At 48.4% G+C, this 19,138-nt stretch overlaps 1 protein-coding gene across 4 annotated transcripts in view; it reads left to right on the top strand.

Annotated features, from left to right (window-relative positions):
• The window catches only part of LOC119433535 (probable ATP-dependent RNA helicase vasa-like), a 59,885-nt gene extending 41,076 nt beyond the window's left edge, over positions 1–18,809 (top strand). For all 4 annotated transcript variants that reach the window (XM_049659122.1, XM_037700784.2, XM_049659121.1 and 1 more), the window contains 7 exons: positions 3,441–3,527; positions 4,334–4,411; positions 8,298–8,561; positions 8,964–9,265; positions 10,868–11,155; positions 12,677–13,357; positions 18,693–18,809. In XM_049659122.1, coding sequence (XP_049515079.1) covers positions 3,441–3,527; positions 4,334–4,411; positions 8,298–8,561; positions 8,964–9,265; positions 10,868–11,155; positions 12,677–13,357; positions 18,693–18,794 — 1,802 coding nt within the window. In that variant the 3' untranslated portion in view covers positions 18,795–18,809. The remainder of the gene's footprint in view (positions 1–3,440; positions 3,528–4,333; positions 4,412–8,297; positions 8,562–8,963; positions 9,266–10,867; positions 11,156–12,676; positions 13,358–18,692) is intronic.
• The last annotated feature ends 329 nt before the right edge of the window (positions 18,810–19,138 follow it).

Below are 19,138 nucleotides of genomic sequence, written 5' to 3'. Positions count from 1 at the left end.
TGATCAGGGAAGACTGTGCCTCCAAGGTCAGCGTAGTATTTACGCCTGCTGAGCGTTCTGCTGGGGAAATGTTATAGGAGACGTTTTTGTTTCTCGTCAGTTCTCGATCCTCGCTTTCTATAGATCTCGGCCATTCTTGCAGGCATTCGTCATTTGGAGTTTTGAAAGTTCAAGCGTTTTCCGCGCATTACTTATATCCGCTGTTACAGTTTAGGAGAAGCATCGGTGCCCCATTTTCAATAATCATGAAACTCATACACAATGCACACTTATATCGTAAAGGAGTAATGGAGGAACTGCAGAACTTGGAAGGGATGCTGTTCCGTCTGTCCACATCTCCCCAAACGTGCCATAGAAATATAATTAAATTTAGTTTCCCCGCATGGTAGCTATGTATCGCATACTCTGATTGGTCCTTTTTATAGTGCATGATGATAAAGATAAACAAATTCTCGTTTTTTGTTACGTCAAAAAATTGAAAAAGCACCAAGTGCAGTTTTTTATCGTCTGCTCTTTCCATACTCACGGCCATGATCGCAGGTAGTCTGATCGTTAAAGTGCTCTAGTTTCTTGCTCTTGTTGCCGCATAAAAAGCATGTGATCTTAAATTTTTAAATGCAAGTCTTGAAAACAATATTTACCATGACAGTCTACAGGTATTTTATTCCTTGAGTGCAAACCGCGCTGGCGCAAATCTTTTTGCGGCATCCGACACCAGCGCAAGCGGCCAGTAGCAGACTACACCGGGCGCTGTCAGAGAGCAATTTTTTTTTTTCTTCCGTGACCGCGGCTGCGCACACCGCTCCGACTGCGAGGGAAATAGTTCCTTCCGTCGCCGCAAGGGGCGCTGCGCCAACGTTCACCACACAGTGTATTGAAATAGCAGAAAAGGAACACAGGCCCCTATGGCTTGCCTTTCTGGATATCAAGGGAGCCTATGACAGTGTAATCCAAAAGGATTTGTGGGACATACTGGGCACTCTAGAGGTGGAAGATGGAGTAAGAAATCTTTTAAAAGATATCTATAAAAGTAACAGGGTGCTTATAAAATGGGAAAACAAGGTATCTGGGCCTATAGAGATACAGCAGGGGCTTAGGCAGGGGTGCCCTCTGTCACCTCTGTTGTTCATGCTGTATTTACAAGGATTAGAGAAAAAATTAGAGAGGAGCGGACTTGGCTTCAACCTTTCCTATTTCAAGCAAGGAGAATGGATTAAACAGTCATTACCAGGACTGATGTATGCGGATGACATTGTACTTATGGCTGACAGCAACGAAGACTTGCAGAGATTAATGGACATCTGTGGTAAAGAGGGAGATAGCTTAGGTTTGAAGTTTAGTAAAGAAAAATCGGCAGTCATGACTTTTAATGATAATCAGGGCAGCGAGCATAGGATACAGGAGGTTACGCTGGAGGTGGCTAAGGAGGTGGATAAGTACAAATATCTTGGAGTGTGGATAACCCCTTCAGTCACGGCGTACACATTTGTGTACGCAACTTATTTTCGCAATTTCTCTGCAGTGGTGTCAAGGAATAGATCGCGAACATTAAGCTTATAGTAACTTGAAAATTCCGCTTACCTAACGCACCTCCATTTTATTTCTGAGTGCAATGTGTCACTATAGACGACCGCTTTGGTGAAGGCACTACCGTGTTTGACGGGCTGTTCGACGTGAAGCGGTTTGGTAGCAGCTGTGAAATAACTTTTTTTCCTTTCTAGTAATGCTTGCAGCGAATAATGAAATTGTGTATGTAATTCGAGCGGTTTACTAAATTTATTTTATGAAGAAACGTAGTATGACTGACTGATCACTAAGCAGATATTCGATAACTCTATAATTATAATGAGTCATCATAATATGCACAAGGAGTCCTTCCACTACCTAGATTTGCTTTCAATGGAGCATGCAGTACCTTGGCATAAATATTTGTAAATTTCATACATTTATCGAAAGTCTATCATAATTCGTGACTGAAGGGGATAAACAATGGGGCTGAGTACCTAACGGAACATGAAAAATATGTGACGGCTAAAGGTAGCAGAAATGGAGCTGTGATGAAAAATAGGGCACTGTGGAATTACAATAGGTACGAAGTGGTGAGAGGGATTTGGAAAGGGGTGATGGTCCCTAGTTTGACTTTCGGCAATGCGGTCCTGTGCATGAGATCAGAGGTTCGAGCAAGGTTGGAAGTTAAGCAGCGAGGGGTAGGTAGACTGGCTCTGGGAGCACACGGAAATACACCAAATCAAGGGGGTACAGGGTGACATGGGATGGACGTCATTCGAGGGCAGGGAAGCCAGCAGGAAGATACAATTTGAGGAGCGATCGAGAGAAATGGCAGAAAAGCGGTGGGCAAGGAGAGTTTTCAGTTATTTGTACATGAGGAATGTTGATACAAAATGGAGGAAGCTGACCAGAAAACTGTCAAATATTTGGACTGCAGTAGGGGTGCAAACCAGGAAACAGCGGTTAAGAAAAAGGTTAAGGAAACAGAGAGGGGTCTGTGGAAAACAGGGATGCAGACGAAATCAGCACTGGGAACATACCGAACTTTCAAGCAAGAAATTGCCAAAGAAAATATCTACGATAATTCTAGGGGAAGCTCTTTGTTGTTTGAAGCCAGGACGGGAGTATTGCGGACTAAGATGTACCGAGTCAAGTACCAAGGTATAGACACGTTGTGCTGTGCGTGTGGAGAAGAGGAAACGGCTGAACACCTCATACTTTTCTGTAAAGGGCTTAACCCTACAGTGCAAGGCAACGGGGCTGATTTTTTCAAAGCATTGGGGTTTAGGGACAGTGAAGGCAAAATAGACTTTAAGCGGGTAGAAATAACCAAACAGAGGTTATCTGATTGGTGGATAAAATCAAGGCAGGGGTGAAATTTCACCCACCACAAAGTACAAAATATGTTAATAGTCATGGCTAGGTGGCGTATGCCACCGCCCGGTTTAAAGGGTTCAGCCTCATCCATCCATCTATCCATCCATCCATCCACCAGCGCATCTCCTCCTCTCCCAGCGTGACGTTATCACGACAAGTGCTCGCGCTGGCGCCGGCCCAAAGTTTCGCCTCCTGTTATTCCTTCTCCGTGACCGAAGTTGGAGATGAAGCCAAAATTTTTGTTATAGCTATTCGTTGTATCGGTTATTGCCCTTTACTGCAGCATATGCCCATTGCAAAGAAGACTACAGCTGCGTGCTTGCGCAATGTGAAACACAGACAGCAGCTGACGCAACAACCTTTACGATTGCTGCCTTCTGTACTGATATCTTTTGCTTGTATTGTTGCGAAACCAATGTAATGGCGACATGCTCGTAGGAAACAGGTGAAGGGCACAGTCCTAAAGCAATATGTTGGATGTCAGTCCTTGCTGTTGCTAGTATGCTGCTGCCTGTGTGCAGTGCCTAAAAGTGTGAGGGCGCCTCTTCACGCAGGGTGTTTCAAATGTGGCCAGGAGGGCCATATGAGCAGGGATTGTCCCAACTCTGATTCCTCGGGAGGAGGTGCCAGTGGGGGCAGAGGTGAGTGGGACTGTGCTTGTTTTTGCACCGGTGGTGCTTTCGTGATCTAGAGCTCGTAGGTTTGAATGTGGTGTCTTCTATGCATGCTTCTTTGCAAGCATATCCTTTTCTAGCTCAACTGTGACTGCGCATGGCTGTTGGCGTGGCAGAGCACATATGCAGCTTACGTGCCCTGTTTTAGAGGTAATCTGGTGCTTGTACAAAGACGGTGTGCTGAGATGGCGTGGCATCGTGGTTGTGAGTTTTGGAGACTCGTTGAAGCAAGAGGCAGACGAAGAATTCACTCCCCGCTGCGGGTGACACTATCGGCTGCTGGGCTGGAGTGAATGTTAAAGCGTGGCTGGCTTTGCTTTGTATCGCTGATGGGAAGATGTCGACAGGGCACGAAACTGCATCAATAAGTGCCGAACAATGAGCCAAAGTGAGACACCTGCATTGGTGTTTGCTTCTTCAGTTTGGCCCTTGTCTGTTTAAGCTTTGTTCAAATTTAAGCTTTGTTCAAATGATAAGAGCCCTGTGCTTTCCTACTGAAACTTGTGCTTGGACAGTGCTGTTGTGGTTTCTTTAATTAGTAGGATGAATTTCCTCAATTTCACACCTATTGTGAAGTCTCCATTCTTCCTGCCTTTGCATCTCCAAGTGCTAAGCAGGACAGTCTTCTTGCCATAGCTGCCCTTCAGCCTGCTAAAGAAACTGCTTTAGAGGCGTGTTTTACGGCAGCAGTGGTGCAGCGAAATTTGTTAAATATCTTTTAGATAAACACAAATCTGCTTGACTCATAGGGAATTTGTCTGCATGTTTTTCAGGGTGTTTCAAGTGTGGCGAAGAAGGCCACATGAGTAGGGATTGCCCAAAAGCCTCCAGTGATGATCGACCCAAGAGGGGTGAGTGTGCGCAGCTCAAAACATGCAGACACGTGTAGTTGCAGCACTGAATGCTTTGATGCTTAATGAATTCCTGCGCATCTAGTGTTGGCGGACAATTGTCAAGTTTCAGAGGCACAGTGCGAACTTGTTGCAGGTAGTTCGTGGTCATCAAGTGAGATCTGTTACTGTTTGCATGAGCATGCGTGGTCTCTTTGCTGTCTCCTTCAATGCTCCACCTTTCTGGCGAAACTTTTTTCTTCCTTTGATTAGGACGAAATCTTTTTACACTTGTCGAGCCGAGCACATAACTGCAGTGAGCCATCACATCCCGAGATACGTTGCTCTCGGTGAGACCTGCACCGCATGTGCTGGCACTTGTAACCGCGCTGTTATGGCCCATCAGGAATCGCCAAGAATGCTCGGGGAGTTCGGTGTTTTTTGCTGCTGAAACTTAAAAACCTCAAACTAATGAAATTCGTGGTTTAGCATACCGTATTTACTCGAATCTAGGCCGACTCCGATTCTAAGCCGACCCCCCAAAAGTTCGAAGTCAGAAAAAAAAAAAAAAAACTTACCTCGAATGTAGGCCGAACGAAAAAGCGAGGACAGCATTCGCAAAATGAAACAGCATTTATTAAATATGAACATGCCAAGCTCATTCTATGTCACCATCGCTGCTAGCCTCGTCGCTATCTTCCTTACTGCTGACATCTTCAAACAGTGCGCTATATTCAGTACCATCCAGCGCATTAGAGATGCTGCATTTTTGGAAGGAGCGCACGTTGCGGCGCACGCAAAAACCATCTCCCGTGGCCCCCTCCAACGACAGACCGATGCCGAAGTTCCGCCCGGCTTGAACGTTTGACGATGCCTCTACGGCTAGCACAACTACTGTATTTACTCGATTCTCACGCTTCCTCGATTGTAACGCGTACCCGTTTTCCGTGAGGAAAAAGTCCTTTACCAGTACTGCGCACCTCATGCTTTCAAACTGAAATACAACTTTCTGTCATTTGGAAAAATAATTTCCTCCCGATGCACTGATGTTGCGATGAATAAAAAAAAATGTCGCAGTTTCGCCCGAAAGGCGATGCATCGAATGCGGTAGCAAATTAGTAGACCGCTATTAACAAGCACGGTGTCACGCGCGCTCAAGCAAACATGAACACTCGCTCGCTGACCGCGGAAACGAACTGTCAAAACGCTGGAGACGAAGCGCGCCTTCGTGCTAGCATGCCTCTCGCTTCAACGCGGCGAAAACACGGCGCGCGGCGGACTTTACCCGTCGCAGATTGCTTTCAAGATAGGGCCAAGCCTGATCGTATCGCCGGAGTGGATCGTCGCAGATTACGTCCTGCTTCGGTCCACTGAAACCGTTCCGCATTGCTTTGCTGGCGAAAATCTTCTCCTTCTCTTTGCGCCAGTCCCGCTCGCAAGTTTCGGATTCTCCGAACGCCCGTGATGCAGCCCGATTTCCGTCCGTCTCCGCACAGATGATCACTTTCCTTTTAAATGCGGCATCATGATGAACTCGGTACTTCATGCTGATAGAGCAGATGCTGAGAACGTGAAGACAGACGGTAGACTATTGCCTAAGCACGTGTACTGCAGCACACGGAGGAAGCTTCCGCATGCTACGGTAGCTAGGCTCGACGCGCGTGCGAGGCGGCCATTCTGAAATGCTGACGCAGATTTAGGGTCGTGTTGAAAGTGCGCGTTAGATTCGAGTAAATACAGTATTCGTTTAGAAAGCGGCACTATAGTGGCATCGCCCATTTGGTGCCATCACGATAACGCCACACCGCGCGCCGATGCTGCACCATACCGATACTACCGATACGACGCAGGTCAAAATGGCGACGTCGCTCGTGTACTTCAGTTGGCTACTGGCGCGGCTAGTAGCGGCTGCGATACTGACTTTTCTAGATGGCGCTAACTATGCACCATATTTATCAGTTTCAGTTAAAAACTGGCGCGTTTTTTTTTTAATCCTCGAATCTAAGCCGACCCTAGAGTTTCGTATGTGATTATTTGAAAAAAACTATCGGCCTAGATTCGAATAAATACGGTAGTTTTTCGCTGCAAGTAGATCTGCGTTATGTCAAGGTTTGACTGTATTGCGTCGACCGCATTGCTGTGCAGCGCCGTGGTCAAAAAAGGCAAACTGATAGGGAAGGTTTGTGCGCCGAGAAGGGACTCGAAAGAGGCCAAGACAGAGTGAATGTCTCACTTCAGCTTATTGAGTGGGCTTACACCCAGTAGTGCACCAAGTTGGGCTAGTTGGTTGAAGTTCACATTGGAAAGATTCATATTGGAAACACTTACACCCAATCACTGTCGCAGTGTGGATTCCAGATGTCTTACGTGCTTCAAGTGAGTCTAGTGAGTGCCAAAGTGAAGTCGGCCACATGCAGAATCTTGGTTTGAGCTACTTGCACTGTCACATTACCTAGAAATGTCTGAAGAAACTGCTGTCATGTTCACTAACCGTAGCTCTTCAAAACTTCTGTTTGAAAACACTTCGTCACTTCACCAGCACTTGATACAAAATGCCTTGCTTCTTTAATGCTGCAGAATGCAAGGCTTTGTGACTGTTGCCCCACATAAATATAACAATACTACTGCAATAATGTATATGTGCTACAGACTCTTCCAAAAACAGATTTTGGCTGCTTCATAAGGAAACTTCATCTGCTCCAAAAATTGCTGCAAATTGACTTTGCACTTCAGGCATTCCCACCCCTACTACCGTCAGTTTAGTTAAATAATTTGACCCCCAGAGGACCGACAAAATTGGTCGAATGAGACACACCTGCTTTTTCACACACCCGCTTTCCATGCTCCGAGTGGGAAACTGAAGTAGAAATGACATTGGAGCTCCTAAAACAAAGTAGAAATCTGACCCCCACCTTGTTGCTTGCCTCCGATTCTGGCAGTAGGAAAAAGATGAAACTGAGTGCCACATGTCCTTTGCATGGGTCATTGTGTATTTTTTTAAAACAACTCCGCAACAGTCGCAGATGGGATGGTGGCCCACATCTATACTAACCACTTCACGTGTAAATCGGTGGAATGGCAAACGTGACACGATTTGTTCCTGCTAGCTTTGCATGTAGAATAAATACGACGAACGCAACAGCTCGTGCGGGTGGCTGTCAGCGCAAAAAAGCGAGGCAAATAAACTGACTATGCATCATGCGGTCCTCCGGCTCCAGTGTCCTTGTTGGCAGTGACCCTTGCCCCCCTGAAATCATGGGTACGCGGCACTAATATTTCTATCTCGGGTATTAATGAGCCAATTAGAAAAATTCTTGCGGTAGAATGCTCCCAAGAAAGCGCATAACAAACTTCCAGCGTATAACCAAAATTTGCTATGTGGCCTGGTGAGGGGCCCTTTAACAACACACAGGGGTGGGGGGGAGGGTGGAGTTTCGTAGGACCTGGGCATAACTGCATGGCTGAGAACCTTACCTTGCCTTGGGGTGTGTTTATGAAAGTGCGCACTGTACTGCTGTGAAGCCACACCTCGGGGCAGTATTTGCATATGACCCGCACCCTTACTTTGCTGTAAAAATACGGTAACTGCTGGCTGATTGCCTGCAGACTCAGTCTCTGCCTTACAAGCATGGCACTGTTGAGATTGCAAGCAATTCTGACTAGTGAGAAGTTAAGTGCTGGTGTTAAAGTAGTTTTTTGCTATTCAAATATGGTAATTGCGGCACATTGGTGTAAATGCACCAATTTTGATAGTTCTGCACAATTCCTTTAACTCGGTAGACTCGGTAGTATCCGTGCGGCGCTGGTTTTAATGAGATTACCTGCTTTCTCTGTGTCCTAGAGCAGTGTGCACCAAAAGCCCACCACATGCAAAGTTTCAAGATAATTCAGTGAGTGTTCTTTTCAGGCTGCTTCAACTGCGGAGAGGATGGGCACATGAGTCGCGACTGCCCAAACCCACAACAGGAGCGGCGACCCAAGGGCTGTTTTAAGTGTGGCGAAGAAGGCCACATGAGCCGCGACTGTCCCAACCCGGACGCTGGGGGTGGCCGAGGGGGTGATTCCTCCGGAGATGGTGGTGATCGGCCAAAGGGGTGCTTCAAGTGCCAGCAGGAAGGGCACATGGCCAAGGACTGCACCAACGAACCCGTGCCCCGCATGGGACCAGACGGTGAGCGAGCATCACTTGAGGTTACAGCACTTGCTGAGACTACTGATATTTGTATGTAGGGCTAGTTGAGTGTGCTCTGTGAACAGCTTCAGGTACTGGAAATACAGCTTCAGTTGGCAGTGAAATCTGTGGGAAGTTGAAATGGAGAGCTTTATGTGTGTTGCACTGCGCATGCATTTGGTATCTCGTTTTAATGTACTGAATCTAACAAATGACCTTTTCTCAAAAGTAAGCTCATATTTATTATATTGTCCCACGTAACTCGCTTTAGTTCAAATGGCCCACATCTAGTGCCATGTGGCAACAAGCAGCCTCTGCCTTGATTGATGCTGCCAGTGCATACTTGCTGCAGTGTTTTGTCGTCTGCCCTCGTACCAAGTGCTTCGTAAAAATTCTGTCCAGGCAAGCCGATGGAAGCACCTTACGTTCCGCCTTCACTGCCAACTGACGAGGACACCCTCTTCTCGAGCATCTCCACTGGCATCAACTTTGCCAAGTACGACACCATTCCTGTGGAAGTCAGCGACTCTGCTTTCCGTACTCCCTTCATGAGCTTCGAGGAGATGGGCCTCACCAACCTGCTGCAGCAGAACCTGCAGCGTGCCAAGTATATGAAACCCACGCCCGTGCAAAAGTATGCAATCAAGATTATACTGGCTGGCAGGGACATGATGGCCTGCGCCCAGACTGGTTCTGGAAAGACGGTGAGGCTGTGACACTGCTGCTCTGGTTTTGGTGCCTTGCAGAACAAGTTGGCCACTACATTTTCAAACGTAGATGCACTTGCTAATCTAAGCTGCAGAACGAGAAGTGTTACAGTCAGATATAAAACCAAAACTGCGTTGGGGCGTTAGCAACAGCCTGCCGTAGGAAATGGTGACAGAGCACGATTTTGTAAAGGTTGCTGTTGGGGCTCAGTTGTGCTGACTACACTCTTGAGCATAGGTATTTTCAGCCAATTTAGTCGCCAACAATTTAGTCGAATGTATTGCAAGGTCTAATCAAGTCGTGCACGCGCACACAAATGAAAAAGCGAATGTGACTCAGATGAACAGAAGAAATGGTAACTTTATTCAAGGAATCTCAATTCGGAAAAGTTTTCACTCATTGTTGTCGAGGAAAAGGCAGGGCTTTCCTTGGGCAATATTCTCGGGCCATCGCTTTTACATCTGTGCCAAGCTCACTGTCTTCGCACATGGCCACTAGCGCTGTGGGCTGTCGGCTGTATGCTTTGAGGGGTTCAGTGCTGGGACAAGCCCTGAAAGTGATCTCCAGAGAATCTATCTTCCGTGCCATTGAGCTTGTTAATATTGAGCACTTCTGAAAAGGCTGCACAACCGCCGAGGCAGAAAGCGGAAGGAAAAAATTCCTTTCCTGATAGGCGAAGCATCCATTGCGATAGCAGATTATATACGAAATAACGATCGTAGTTTTATCGGCCGTATGAACTTGTAAACATTCGCTTACTCTGAGCCTAGCTACCATAGCTTCCTCCATGTGCTGGAGTACACGTGCTTAGGCAATAGTCTACCGTCTGCCTTCCTGTTCTCTGCGTCTGCTCTATCAGCATGAAGTACAGAGTTCATCATGATGCCGCATTTAAAAGGAAAATGATCATGTGTGCGGAAGACGACGGAAATCTGGCCGCAACACGGGCGTACAGAGAATCTGAAACTTGCGTTCGGGACTGGCGCAAACAGGAGAGGATTTTCGCCAGCAAACCAATGCGGAACGGTTTCAGTGGACCGAAGCGGGACGTAATCTGCGACGATCCACTTCGGCGATACGATCGCCTTGGCCCCATCTTGTAAGCAATCTGCGACGAGGAAAGTCCACTGTGCGCCGCGTTTTTTCCGCTTATAGGTGGCGTTGAAACGAGAGGCATGATAGCACGAAGGTCAATTCGCTGGCCGCGCTTCCGTCACTCGAGCGTTTTGACAGTTCGTTTCCGTGGTCAACGAGCGAGATGTGTTCATGTTTGCTTGTGCGCGCACGTGACACCGTGCTTGTTAATTTAGTAAGCGAATACTGAAACTAGAGCACGGTGACAGCGACGGCAGAAATGCGACTGGAGTGTGGATATTCGCGACTCCGGCGACTTACGTTATAAGCGGTCTACACCGTATGTTGACGACTAAGCCAGTGTAGACCTCTGTGCTTCGTTTTGGTTGGACACTAGCATCACGCATATGCGCTTGTTGGGAATTAACTTGTGCTCAACCAAGCATGAATGAGTACGAATTGCTCAATTCTCCTCCTGAACGAGGCTCCACTGTATAAATGGCTGTTTTGCTCTCTATGTGCAGGCGGCGTTCATGCTGCCCATTCTGCAGTCCCTGATGAGCGACAGTTCCCTGGAGAACCCTGCGAACCAGGCTGTGCAGACTCCTCTGGCGGTGATCCTGTCGCCCACCCGTGAGCTGGCCATCCAGATAGCCCAGGATGCTCACAAGTATTCCTACGACTCGATCATCAAGACTGTGCTCGTGTACGGAGGCACATCAGTCCAGCACCAGCTGGCAATGTTATCACGAGGATGCCACATCCTGGTGGCTACCACCGGCCGTCTGAAGGACTTTGTTGAGAAGGGCAAGGTGGGTGGCGCTTGCTTCTCCTGTCGGGCACTCTGTAGTTCTAAACTTGCTAGAGACTCTAGCGGTGGTCTTCCAGGGACCACAGCAAATTGTTCGTGCATCATCATCGGTGCATCAGTTGTCACTGTATGGGCCAGCTAGAAAACGCCAGTGTTGGCGCATGGCGCAAGTTGTTGCTATTTTTTTAGACCACCATGCATCCTGCACCACCGATGCACCATATATAGTAACAGTGGCGCACAGAAGACTCCTACAAAACCACCAAGGAGCAAGCTCAATGTCTCCCCCCCCCCCCCCCCCCCAAATGCAATGTCGCCTTTTATTTGCTTAACATACCTTGCTGTGAGACGTGTCGCGCTTGAGGCCTCTCCCGCATTTTGCTCCTCCTGCGTATCTGAGGTTTTGTGAGCCCATGCGCTGGGGGGGGGCAAGGTACTTTCTACTCCTCTCCCCTCCCTACACCAACCAGGCTGTCCTCGCTCGTGCAGCTGTCGCCAATCTGCAACAGCCGAAAAGGAGTCCACTAGGTGGACAAGAATACCCCCCCCCCCCCCCCCTCCAGAATCTGCTGCTGTGAAGGATACAATGAAATTAAGAATCCTCAGATTTCAGAATAAGAAACGGTAGTACCGGAGGTGTTACATGGCACGCAAACTGAATAGCAATCATTATTTTGAAAAAGATTGTATTCTGAAGAGAAAGGGAGAACCATAGTGGCGCCTCTCCCGTGTCTATGCCAGCTGTCCACGCATCCGCAACGTGCGAATGCGACAGCGCGAGAGTACGCAGGGGGAAATTGACGTACGTACGTGCGTGCGTGCTCCCCACGCGTCTCAGTCGATGAATGGAATCTTAACATTGTAACTTTTTGCGGTCTACTTCATAGCCATTCAGTGCAGAGCAGCAGAGGCGGCATGAAAACTGAACAAAAAGATGGCTGCTATTGGAAACATAAAACGGCAACGCTGTGTCGTGGAAGAAGGCCCTTTTTTTTGCGCATTCATTACTGAGAAAGCAGCTCGCTGATGTAGAGCGCTATTACGACTGAAATAATTTTCTGTATCATGCATAAGGTGCTGGAGAACCCAAAAAACACTTAAAAAGAAAGCTGTTTTTTTTTTCGCGATGTCATGGTCGTTTAGACCAGGTGTAATATTATATTATGGCAATCTAGACAGATCACTGTGCTGAAGCACATTCCGGATGAAGCTTTGTCTGGTTGCTTCAAAAACAGCGGCAGCTATGCATAAATAGCCAGTGAATACTTTGGCTAAACTTGACAACTATGAACTAAGCTTAATCGGATTTTTATCTGTCCTGCAGCTTTTGTGACAAATCTTTTGCAATTTTACTTCAGTGCACATGGTGCAGACTGTTGTATGCGTGCGGAAAATCAGATTTCCATGTTAACGAAGAAATTTTAGCTTGCACTATGCATCTGTGGACTCTGTGAAGCTGTGCACTTTTGAAAATGGGGTGACATCTACTCCTTCCCTTCTCGTTTTGTTGTGCTTGTCGCAGATCACGTTCGAAAAGTTGCGCTTCCTGGTCTTGGATGAAGCGGACAGAATGTTAGATATGGGTTTTGAGCCCGACGTTCGCGCTCTCGTGGGGCACTCGACCATGCCGCCGCGGGGCCAGCGTCGCACGCTCATGTTCTCCGCCACCTTCCCAGAGTCGATTCAGTTACTGGCACGGGAGTTCCTGGATAACTCTGTCATGCTCTCTGTGGGCATTTTGGGCGGCGCCAACTCGGACGTCCAGCAGCAGGTCTACCAGGTGTCCCAGTTTGAGAAGCGGCAGAAGCTTCTGGACATCCTCGCCGAGGAGGGTAGTGACAGAGTGATGGTGTTTGTGGAGAAAAAGAAGACTGCAGACTTCCTGGCTGCCTTCCTGTCCCAAAAGGGTGTCAAGACGACTAGCATCCATGGTGACCGGTATCAGCGGCAGCGCGAGGAGGCACTGCAGGACTTCAGGCGGGGCACCTGCCCAGTCATTGTGGCCACGGCTGTGGCCGCCCGCGGTCTGGACATCAAGGATGTGCGCCACGTCATCAATTACGACCTGCCTCAGTCCATAGACGAGTATGTGCACCGCGTGGGCCGTACTGGCCGTGTGGGCAACCTGGGCAAGGCCTCGAGCTTCTATGACTCTGAAGCTAATAGTGCACTGGCTGCTCCGCTCATCAAGATCCTGTCAGAGGTGGGTGACTGGCTGTTGCCTCTGTTGTGCCACGGTTTGGTTGTCCTGTGCAGATTACACCTAAATAACTTTTTTTTTTTTTTATTAGTGTCTTGCAATAAATCTCCACATGCCACATTTTTGTTTACCCGCTGTGGTTGCTTAGTGGGGGGCTGCTAAGTACGAAGTCGCGGGATCAAATCCCAGCCATCTCGGTCGCATTTCGATGGGAGCAAAATGCAAAAACACCTGTGTATAGGTGCACCCCAGGTGGCCCAAATTATTCTCGAGTCCCCCACTACTGCATGCCTCATAATCGGATCGAGGTTTTGGCACATAAAACCCCATATTTTTTTTTTCTGTATGTAGTGTCCAAATGCGATAGCATCGTTACGCGTCTTATGGTGTGGGCGAGGAAAAGTGTGCAAGGGTGATGGCATCATGCGAGTCTTCTTAAGACCTGGTGAGAATGGGGTGGGGGCATTACCATGTTAGCGCATGGTAATGTGATCAAGCCACTTGCTGATAAGGAGTGTTGGGTGAGCCTGTGTCACCTCCTTGACGCAGCTGTTGCTGCACATGGCGGATACATCAATTACTGAATGGCCACCAAGGGCAACTAAGCGCAGTAGAGGACGGCAGGTGTGATGAAATAGTTGGCTCCCGTTAATACGAACTTCCAATTAACCACAAGGAACAAAAATGGACATTTTTATTTGAAAAATGACTGAAAAAATTGGTTATTGCCGTCTGGGCTTCTGCTTGCAGCATCTTTCTACGGAAAGTAAGTTCTGCAGGCTGTAGACTTGGCAGAGTGCTTCGTCGGCATTTCTCTCTGCAGCAAAACCGCTGCGTGAGAGCAAGGCCCGCAGCTACATCAGCAGCCGCAGGTTGTGGCTCACTTGAAATGTCGTCGTCCTCATCACTTTAGTTAGCAGCCTCGTTAGGCCGAACGATTTCAGTTATTTCAGTGTCCGTCGGCGCACCGCACGCTTCAACACTGCTATCAACGGCGACGTACTCTTCGAAAGGGACGTCGCCGAGAGCTGCTTTAAGAGTATTGTCGTCGAGCTCGCTTGTGTCTGCTTCCCCCGCTGAAGACGAACCAACTCCTGCCACACTTGCACTGAAACCACGCGCCCTGAAGCAGTTTGCAATTGTTTCCTCTTTAAGGGGGACGCGGCTTTCGCATCGCGATAAATGGCTAAAAAATAGATTTTTTGAAAATCACATTTTCAGTTTCTGTAACTCTTATTCTATCTGATTGCGAAATATCATCACTGAAAACCAAGCAAAAGTGCTCTAAAAAAATTGTTTTATCAGCCAAGGTACCGAAAAATTGCGCAGAAATCGCGAAAGAACGGCGTTTTTCAAGCCACGATATCTCCGGAACGCGCAGCCGAGCGCCGCCATCTTGGTCTCTTGGAAAGCGCATTTCTCCGTCTTCAAATCTGCCGCTTCAGCTATCTTCTCCATACAGAAACAAGCACACAAAAAGCAAATGATTGAAGGTCGTGCCGGAGCCACCGATTGGCCGCGCCCGCCACGTGACTCCAGTGCGGTTCGCCATTGGTCCGGTGCTCGCTCAGTGATGGCGTCGTCTGCACCGCTTGTTGCGGTCTCCTCGCGAGTTCCGGACAGTTTCCGTAATCTCGACGAGGGTTAAAACGGGCGCAATGCGGACATCGCAGTAGCGTGGCCGCTTTTTGTGGACGTCTCAGACCCGCGGCTAAGCATTCTGAGCATCGGTGACGCGGACTTCGCGACCGAGCATCCTCGGACACACGCGGCTAAGCCTCTCGCGCATAGGCGTCATCCGTCTCGGCGATGAAGCACATTGCGCGCGGACTTCTCGGATCCTTGCCTAAGCATTTCGTGCATCAGCGCCTCCGACTGCGCGACTAAGCACTTCGAGCGTAGACTCCTCGGACCCGCGGCTACGCATTGCGCGCGTCGGCACATCGCTCAACGAGTGTCCGACTCCTCGGACCCGCGGCTACGCACTTCGCACGTCAGCACCGCGAGCGTCGACTCCTCGAGCCCGCAGCTAGGCATTTCGCGCGTTGGCACCTCGGACTGCGCGGCTAAGCTAATCAAGCGTCGACTCCTCGAGCCCGCTGCTAGGCATTTCGAATGTCTGCACATCGCTCATCGAGTGTCGACTCCTCGGACCCGCGGCTAGGCACTTCGCGCGTCGGCACCTCGAGCGTCAACTCCTCTAGCCCGCGGCTAGGCATTTCGCGTGTCGGCACATCGCTCATGGAGTGTCGACACCTCGAGCGTCTATTCCTCGGACCCGCGGCTAGGCATTTCGCGCGTCGGCACCTCGGACTGCGCGATTGAGCTAACGGAGCGTTTGGACCCGCGACCAGGCATTTCGCGCATCGGCACCTTGGACTGCGCGACTAAGATCGTCAAGCGTCTATTCCGCGGACCCGTGACCAGGCATTTCGCACATCGGCACCTCGGACCTGCGACTTAGCACATCGCGCGCCGACTCTATTATCGTAAGACACCTATCATACCACCCCTTCATAAAAAGAACCTCATCATGAGCTCTGTTCACTAGGCCACTTGGGCTGGCACAGACACCTGGCTGCAGGAGTGAGGCATGATACAAAAGTACAGGCTGGAACGCACCTAGCAACTGCATTGCTGCCTATCTATCAGTGGCTCTCCTAACCTCCATAGCCATTGTCAATGGAAGATGATTCAGAAGGCTGCTGAGAGCCTTCATTCAGTAACATGGTCGATTCTACCAAAAGAAAACAATGCCTCACTGACTGCATTAGACACTGCTATCAATGAGGCAGTCTGCAGGTACAACGCTAGAACTACTGTATATTTATGCCCACATATATAGTTCTGCACCTCACTTAGTTTGAAACCCAGGCACCATGCTCTGTAGAGCAGCAATAAAGAATGCCATACAAATATGAAAAAGGCAGAACGAAGGCTCAGCAGACCAGAGCCCACATGTCCAAGAAGCCCCATGTCACAAAACACATCAAAGATTACAAATTTGGTGCGTTTTAGAGAACAGAAGAGAAGGCGAAACTTTGAGAGCCGTTTTCTCAAAACTGTTTTTTCGCCTTTCTGCTCAGTTTCTGGAGCTGATTTCTTCATTACCGTTTAGCCTATTTTGATTGTTTTTTTTTTTTTTTTTTGTCACGTTCCTTGGACTACAGTGCAGGTCGAGACAGTCTTGCATTTTTATCTTGACTTTTTATAAATTTATGGCGTGGCTATTCGTTCACCCCGAAAGTGTGCTTAGTGCAAAGGTAACTTGAAAAACGACTATCTAAAAAATTTGTGTTACAAAAAAAAAAGTAAGACTGTCACGGACCTTCAGCACGCATTGAGCTATGCAGTCAATACTCAACGAGCCTTCCATCATGTTTTTTAAGCTCCCCAGGCCCTCCAGAAAGTTCAAGAAAGAAAAATTCTGCTCAATAAAATGTTCTCAAGGTATCACTCTGAAACTTTTATGGAAGTATCAGGGAGACATTCTAAACATTTGTGCCAATTTTCATCAAAATCCATGAAGAAATCAGGAAGTTGATTTTCAAAGCCACGTCCCCCCGTAACGCGGCCCCACGCTCTGGGCTAGCATGTGGATAGCACTGAGGCTCACCTCATACTGCATGGAGCTGTCCATGCATAAGAGCATCCGCTCGAAGGTGCTTCCGGTACAGCACCTTCACATTTTTGATGATCCCCTGATCCATAGGTTGCAACACCGATGTTGTGTTGGCTGGCAAGTAGGCGACGCGGATGGCACTCGAGGCCGGCACATTCATGTGGGCACTGCACTGATTACAAGAAGCAATACCTTGCAGTTAGAGGATGTGAACTTGCGATCTAGTTTATGTAGCCAGTCTTTAAATAGGTCCGACGTCATCCACGCCTTTCTATTGGATGCGTAATCGACAGGCAGCGTTTTGATGCCCTTAAAACATCTAGGCTTAGCGGCCTTGCCGAGCACCAGCAGGCAACATCGCTCCGTGCCAGTCATGGGGCTGTATTCTGAAACGTTGCACTTCGGCGAAATTTCTTTTTCGCTTTCAGGTGCGCGTGATTGGCTGTTTTAGCAAAATTGGATGAGCTGATTGGCTGGTTAAGCCCGACGTCATTCAATTTTGCTCAACCAGCCAATCAGCGCACGCCTGAAAGCGAAAAAAGAAATTTCACCTAAGTGGAACTTTTCAGAATATGACCCATGTTCGCGGCAATTAAAACACACTCTTTGCTGCTTGAAGGTCAGTGTCTTCTTGGGTAACATCTCGTAAAAAAGTGCAGTCTCGTCGGCATTGAAGATGTCTTCCAGCTTACATTCATTCGCTCAAGTATTCGCGAAGATTTTGTTCTCTCCACGTCGCACATGTTTCCTGGTCGACGGACGCCCTTTCGCCACTCGCGCTTTTGAACACCAGTTCGTGACGTTTCTTGAAGTGTGTCAACCATCCATCCAAAGAGGCAAAGTTTTCAATTCCTAACATCGCCGCAAGCGATAAAGCTTTCCCTGCATTGATATCGCCACTGAGCGGAAGGTGATTGCTCCGTGCCTCCCTAATCCAAATGAGCAACGCTTGCTCTAACTCCGGGTGGGCGCCGGTGCGCATTCTCTTGCGAGACATCTTAAACTAGTTTTCAACCGCTTCAAGTATTGAGCGCTTGTTCTTCAGGAAGTTTGAGAGTGTTAAGCTTGATGCCGTACCTTCGCGAGATGTCCTGCGCTTGGCGATGCCTCCCTTCTCAACTTCTTTCATAATTTTTACTTTCGTCGCTTGGGAAACAAACGGAGAGCGCAGAGAGGGCTAGTATGTCAACGCCACAGAAAGACCACGCGACGCAGCTAACCTTGCCGCCTCATGATCTTCGGCGCTGTCGTCAGCTGCAATGCCGAAGACTCCAGTACCTAACATTGACTCTTCACGATCTGTGGCGCTGTAGTCAGCTGCGGTGCCCATGATGCCCGTGCGGCATCGTTGGCATCGCAGATAAAAATAGGAAATTACTTTAACATTACGATCACGATCAGACATTCGATTGAGAAGTAACTTCTAATTAACCAGTATTTTAGACTTCTAACTCTCATTACCGAGCATTTCTTTTTTTTCTGTTGGTTTGCATGCAAAACTGACGGGACCCCTACTTCACTTCCAATTAAGCAACTTCGAATTATTGGGAGTCGACTGTACACAAGAAATTGGCGGCATGAGATGGAATTGGCTAGTGCAAGACGGGGTTGCAGTTAGAGATCGCTGGGAGATGACTTGTCCTGCAGTGGGGGACATAAAGTTGATGTGATGCAGTGCGCATGAAATGTGCTAATTGGTTATGTTTCCCCATGTAGAGTCAGCAACAGGTTCCAGACTGGCTGCAGACCGAAGCAAAGTATGGCGGCGGAGGAGGTGGAGGCGCCCCGGTGAGTGCTGTTCCTTGTATCAATGGCTAGGATGCGTTAAAAGCACTGTGTAAGGCAACTCTGTAGGTGTGGACGGCACACGTTGCCCTCCTGCAAGGAGCGCAAGGTCCGATGATGTCCCTTGGTTTGGACTTTTTATAGATGCACAAAGCTTGTGCTGCTAATGGAAGTTTAGAATGGGTGGGACGCTGTGCTAGCTCTGCTGCCGAGTTGACAAAAGAAAGTGTTGCATCTCAATGGGTCGCATTACAGGTATCTCAATGCTATAATAGTTTACAGCTGCAGGAACTGATAACTTATCGTGAGCCAATTGACTTACAGGAAATGCTAGATAGACAAGTAGCCACTCGGTTGTCGACATCTTCTTGTCGTGT

This window comes from Dermacentor silvarum, chromosome 11 (genome assembly GCF_013339745.2).
Source record: "Dermacentor silvarum isolate Dsil-2018 chromosome 11, BIME_Dsil_1.4, whole genome shotgun sequence".
Lineage (NCBI taxonomy): Eukaryota > Metazoa > Arthropoda > Arachnida > Ixodida > Ixodidae > Dermacentor > Dermacentor silvarum.
Note: the sequence above shows the minus strand (reverse complement) of the source record. Positions and strands in the feature narration are given on the sequence as shown.